This window comes from Nymphaea colorata, chromosome 1, assembly GCF_008831285.2.
Source record: "Nymphaea colorata isolate Beijing-Zhang1983 chromosome 1, ASM883128v2, whole genome shotgun sequence".
Lineage (NCBI taxonomy): Eukaryota > Viridiplantae > Streptophyta > Magnoliopsida > Nymphaeales > Nymphaeaceae > Nymphaea > Nymphaea colorata.
In genome coordinates this window covers 28163470-28169962 of record NC_045138.2, presented here as the reverse complement: position 1 = coordinate 28169962, position 6493 = coordinate 28163470, and the positions used below count along the sequence as shown (strand labels likewise).

Below are 6493 nucleotides of genomic sequence, written 5' to 3'. Positions count from 1 at the left end.
TTCTTTTATTCTTATGTATCATATTCCACTTTTCAGAACCCTTAGATTCTGATAGATAACTTCTTTGTCCCTGTCCCTTTCAGACTTATCCATTTATTGCGACAAAATGATAGATGGTACTAGAGGAACAAATTCTGGCATAATTATGCACCTTTTGTTAAATATATTGCTAGCTACTAGTGGTTTTTCAGCTTTATGCTTATGTGACTTTAGTTCGTGTAATTTCTTGGTCTAACAAATTCTTTTACCGATACTTAAGTGAGAGCAAGTTGACAACACAGTGAATTTGGTACATATGCGTTTCTGCCTTAGATTCTTTCGGTATTTTTCCTTGTAGTTTTAAGTTCACTCGATGAAAAAGACTCAGGTCTTTGTCAATAATATTCAATTATTCACATAATGATTTGTAGTTTTCATTTTTGTAGAGCTCCAAAAAGTTCTATCTCATTAGCTTTGACATCACATAATAGGCTCCGGTCCTCCGGCTGATTATAATGATAATTGGTCATCGTTAGTTTTCCACGTTTTTACAAGGCAACACCTGCTTATGCACTTATCAAAGAGAAGGAAGCGATTTACTTCCCTACAGAATGACTTTTTACTCATTGATCACATGAATCACATCAACTTTTGCACAAGAGAATCACCGTGAGGTCTCACGCACTGTTAGACTGCCCATCAAGGCGGACCGTTGATCTCACATTTGGTCAGTCGACGTTAATTTGGAGGCAAACCATCAATTTTTTAGATGTTTACGCTTTAACAATTAACATTGATGCGGACGTAAAGCATGCTGCTTTTAATAAGCCATAAGATTCGGACTGCTATGCGATGTGATATACAATTGTTAAGAAGACAAGCTCCGTATTCTTCACTGATAAGAATTCTGTCAATCAGGCTAAAGAACCAGATTTAAGAGCTTTAAATTGAAGATTGCCATCTTGCTTACAGAAAGATCTCGAAAAAAATGGTTGCTGATTCTATCAATTGGAAAAAGTTAGACGAAATGAGCATCAGTAAGTTGAACAAACTATTGTTCCGAATTGCACCACAACTTGAACAAGAGGATGGAGAATATGCTGCTAATCCGCAGCTTGTTTGGAAGCTTCAACGAACAGAGAATGTGCTTGGAGAACTAGGCACCTTCGAGAGGATAACATAGTTTGTCAGCCAGCCTTAGTCCCAAGATCAGGACCTTTTCCAGAACCTATACATGTGCTCAACTTCTTCGTCTCGAAGCAGTGGGTAGCAAGCAATTCGTACATTTTGCTTCAATTGCAATGGAGATCATGATGGGGAGGAACCTATCTACACCATACTTCCAGAACGGAGTCTTGGAGCAGAGGCTCTCTTGGTGCAAAAATTACAGTCCCCATATGGTGGGGACCCAGAGCGGTAATCTGTGCTTCGGGTGATCCTTTTTTTTTTTTGGAACTCCATGAAGTCCGCCGTCGATTGCCATACAGCCACTCGTAGCTCTGCTTGAGTTGATCTTCGAGAAAAAAATTGCAAAAATGCAAAGTGAAAGGAAAAATAAGTGAATTTGAAGTCAGATATAATATTTTGCATGTTTTTTTATGTGTGAACTATTTCTTTTTTTCTTTTTTACTAATTTAACTGTGAACTTGACAAAAAATAAACGTGTGTGGGCCTTTTTTAACTGATGCAAAAAATTTAAGTGTTTTTTATTAGTAACAAATCTTTAGGTGTGACTTTGAACCTTTTTCAGTCGAGATTTTTTGCTGTTGGATTTGCATACCTTGGAGGTAACCGTCGAGGTCCATGTTGGTTTCTGAAGTCGTTTAAGCACGTCCGATTTTGAACATCAATCTGAAATATGAAGACTGCAAATTATAGTCTTTGATATATCTTCCTCCAAATCAAAATTATAGTTCTGCTTATTCTTTATGCGTTCTTAAGAACTTTCCTGATTCGTATTATCTAGAAATTAAACTGTTGTTTTATTGATGTAAAATATTTTTCTCTATGTTTGTGAAAGTTTTTAGCTCTAATTTTTACGGTTCGATTGTCATGGACCAGGTCTCAGGTTCAAACCCGGTCAATTGGCTGTATCAAGCACAAGAAAAAAGTATCTTCCAATTGCTCTCAAAACGGGTATACTTAGTGACAATGCATATGAAAGAAGAAGAACCAACGCCATTTCAATTGATACAGCAGTTAAAGAGACTGTTGAGCTGCTGGAGTCATATGATGATGAATATGGTGGAGCCATCATTGACCCTAAGTCCCTGCCGTCCTGCACGAATTCGTTTGCTTCCATACTTCGTTCATCACTTTCTTACTGGGAATCGAAGGTGGTGCAGAAACTCTTAACAGAAGCGACCTTTACTGTTGTCTCCTGCAAAGCCTTTGAAATTTCTGTTTTTTAATGAAAAACAATCCCAAGCATCTAGATTTCTAGAAGGAAGAAGCTAACGAATGCTTGTTTTATGTGTTAATAATACAGGGTAAGAGGGGTATATGGTTGAAAATATTAGCAGAGCAGTCTGATCTTATTCCAGTTGCTGTGAAGGTACCAAGTGCATGTGTCTTTCTTGATCGTATGCTTCCTTCTATTAAAAATTCTAAAATAGCCTATAGATCACTACTACCAAAGACAATCTTCATGCCTCAAAACTTTGGATATGTCTTCGCAATTTTGTCAAATAAAAAACATCTGATGTTGTCTATTTTAATATTCCAAATGGCCCTCTTCCATCTAAAAAACGCCATTGTGGCAGAAAGGTGAAGCTCAAGCAAAATTTTCCTTTTTTCTTTTCCACCTTCAAGCCCAGGATCCTAATATCTTATTCTAAACGACCACGACTTTGTTGTATCTGTCAATGGTGAATTCGAACGTGTTCTAAGTTGTAATTGTGCATGTTACAAGAAGTTGAGATACTCTGGCCACACTTCTGCCAAACAAGTCTGTAGACCTTTTACTGACATTGAATGTCTGTTTACCATTACCATCATCTGCAACATTTAGAACTTCCATGGAATATGCTTGCAGGAAGGCTTTAAATATCATCACGCAGAACCAGGATATGTAATGTTAACCTATTGGATTCCGGATGAGCCTTGTGTGCTTCCTGCTAATGCGTCTCATCAAGTTGGTGTAGGAGGATTCGTGATGAATGAAAACAGAGAGGTATATGCAATTTTTTTGTTCCCCTCAATCTCCTGCAATTGAGTTCCATCTTGGAATTTCCTAGGTTGAAAGTTGGAGTTTGTAATAACAATTTCGACTCTGTTCATTTTGTTATGAGTTGTAGATTCTTGTGGTGCAAGAAAAGCAGTGCAATTTAGCGTGCTCAGGTGTATGGAAACTCCCAACAGGTGTCATTCATAAGGTAAAGAAAAAAGGTTGTCTTTTGGAATCGGAGTCCAAACTTTCTTAATTTTTCATAAGGTGGGTGAGGCTCGATCACCAAGACTTAAGAGGACAACACCATGATTAATGGCAGCAGAGTTGGGATTTCATTTCTCCGTTCCTACCTGCTCGCCACCTTTGATGGTTAAACACTCTTAATCATCTCATGAAAAATGCTCTTTTTTGCTTTCATAAAAAGTCCGAACTCTATGGGAGCCCAACTCTTACATAAGCCAAAGAAGGTCCTTATTCAGGAGGACCACATGATTGAGTTGGGGAAAAAGAAGAAAGAGACTATTTTGGAACCACTTTAAGCAAAAAAACATGAAAGAATTTGTTTTTTATGATATTTTCCTTTGTTGCCTTTCCTCATAGTCATTAGCATTTTAAAGAAACAACAACATAAGTGTCCATTTTGACTGTTTTCAGTCTGAAGAGATATTCGCTGGTGCAATTCGTGAGGTGAAGGAAGAAACTGGGGTATGCACCGTTCCACATATTACTTTTGTCTGGCCATTCATGGTATATTGCAGTTAGCTACTTTCCAGTTCATTTTCTAAGGCTTCGTTTTTCTTTTTGTTTCTTCAGATTGATACTGACTTTCTGGAAGTGATTGCTTTCAGGTACGTAAAAGAAAATCAGTCTTCTGAACATGAATGTGATTAGCTTCAAACTTTAGCATAGATTCCTTCTCGTGGGTCATATGGCCTGAAATTAATACATGAAACTATCGATTGTGGGTCATAGGGCCTGAAATTAATTTATGAATCTATCGATTGCTTTTATTACATATATATAAGTATTTGAGCACCATGAAGTGTAGAACACGGATTTGGACAGTTAGTCCAATCTAAGTCATAATAATCTCATGTTGACTACTTAAAAATAGTAACTTTGCTGTTCATTTTTGTACTTTTCTATAATTAATTAGCTAATTAATCAGAATATTCGCTACTGCTTTGCTGCGTCCCTTGAGGTCCTGTATTGCCCACAGAATTTCCTGCCAACTTGATACTCTTCTCAAACTGGATAGTTGCCATAACGTGTAACGTGCTCATATGTCATGTTCATAGTACTGCTGTCCTCTCAGACATTATGACATATATATATATATATATATAACTCATTTTTTATATAAAATTTAATTTTATATGATATATTAAATTCCTATACTGTAATTAGATGATAATTATGTTTCCCAGTTAACAATATTGTCAGAAAAAGCTCTCTTCCACCATCCAATGAGCAAATCCTGAATCAAATTGGCGAGAAACGGAAGATGTTTTTTCCTTCAAATTCAGTCTCTGTCATGCCCATTTCTGCTATTTTGTTACTTCTGTCTTTGTATGCTCTAACATCTGTTGCTTTTCTATCAATTCAAACTCAACCTCAACAATACTGCAACTTGTGGATGAACTAACCTTCTGCTGAACCTCAGGCATGCGCACTGTGTCGCATTTGAGAAGTCTGATCTATTCTTCATTTGCATGCTGAAACCACTGTCTACTCAAATCACCATTGACGAATTGGAAATCCAAGCATCCAAGGTAAGAAGGCTTTAATTATTTTATTAAATACCAATAAATCGCCATTAATTGCCTGAAGAAATTCACTAACTGTCACTCAATTTCACATGCAGTGGATGCCTATCGATGAATTCTTGGAGCAACCATTCTACAAAGAAGACCACATGTCAAGGAAGGTCTATGAACTCTGCATTGCAAGCCTTGAGAATCGGTACAAAGGGTTGACGGCTCACCTGTTGCCGTCAAAATTTGATGGCACTTCGACCTATCTTTATTTCAGCACTGCTGCAAATAATGACGGCGAAATTCAAGTCTAGTTAAATTCCTGTCTCTGTGATCTGTTGTCTTTCCTTTAGCTGATATGTCAAAGAAACTATTTCCCTCTGATCTTTTCTTTCTCTGATGAAGAAAACCACCAAGTTTTGAAGATGTTCGGAGGTGGACCGAGGGGACGATGCTTACATGCCTTCCCATGGTTCCGAGAATCCTCCAATCCTGTGAAAATGGCGCAATCTGCAACAATCAAAAAACTGAAAATCTAATTTGTCGCTCTCTGAGTTCCAGTTTCAACTTAGAAAATGCATATGGAATTAGAAAAACGAAGAATTGGATCTATCTATTTGCCATTCCCGTAGCAAACCGTTTATCTGGCTAAATAGTACCGCCTGCCAAACTCGGGTGAGAAATTGAGAACCCATATTTCTGGATTTTTCTTTTCCAAAAATAAAGTTACGAGAGCCGGCTGGAATCAGGATTCCTTGGCATCGGCCAGGGCGGTAGTTCAGCTCTTAACTGAGGCTCAGGCCTAACATCTGAAACCCAGTTAAAATTAAAAATATATATTTTTAATACAAAATAATATATAAATTTTGTTAATAATAATAAAATATTTTAGTTATATATAAATCAATAAAAATAATATTTAAAATACTGGGCTTAGTCGGACCCACCTGAACGGGCTTGATAACTTCTCCCTTTTTCACTCCGGATCTTAAAATCATTAAAATTTTAAATGCTGGCATGTTGTGAATGAGTTTATTAATATTCAAAAGCAGGCATGGACCCGTAGTCGCCTACACAAGTCAGAGGTGGGTTTTAGAAAACTATGAAACTCTAAATGTCATTAAGTCACAAAAATCCACTCCGACCTTGATATTTGGTCCTGCAAATAAGATGGAATAATCTTATCGATAAGCTTGCCTAATCCAATCCAATTTCATTATTCGTTCATATTTCCATAATGTGGGCCTCTGAATAGCAACATGCAGGTTGACCAAATAGCGGTGGCAGCACTTATTTAAAAATACTTAAATTTGGTGGAACACTTTTTATATATATATATATATATATATATATATATATATATATATATATATAAAAGTTTCTTATTTAAAAATAAAAAACTTTTAAAAGAACCATGCCCACACCAGTCATGCCTATGACCATGTGGGATCCCCACAAACTTTGTTAATGTGTTTTAATAGTAAAGCAGATAATTAACATAAGTAAACAGCGTGCACACAACACGATGCTGCTTGTTTGGTGAAGCAAATGGTTTCTTAAAAGTTTGTCCACTAAGAATCAGTGGGGTCTC

At 36.8% G+C, this 6493-nt stretch overlaps 1 protein-coding gene across 2 annotated transcripts; it reads left to right on the top strand.

Moving 5' to 3' along the window:
• Positions 1 to 1175: 1175 nt before the first annotated feature.
• LOC116267064 (nudix hydrolase 8-like) lies at positions 1176 to 5424 on the top strand. 2 transcript variants are annotated; one of them, XM_050080927.1, is made up of 9 exons: positions 1176 to 1395; positions 2041 to 2351; positions 2468 to 2533; positions 3014 to 3151; positions 3276 to 3353; positions 3803 to 3853; positions 3962 to 3996; positions 4812 to 4920; positions 5013 to 5424. In XM_050080927.1, the coding sequence occupies exons 1-9, from the start codon at positions 1281 to 1283 to the stop codon at positions 5214 to 5216; spliced, it is 1107 nt and encodes a 368-aa protein (XP_049936884.1). In that variant the 5' UTR covers positions 1176 to 1280; the 3' UTR covers positions 5217 to 5424. The 2 variants fall into 2 exon arrangements, with proteins under 2 accessions (XP_049936884.1, XP_031504483.1); XM_031648623.2 differs by having other exon boundaries at positions 2041 to 2315; positions 5013 to 5423.
• Positions 5425 to 6493: the final 1069 nt, after the last annotated feature.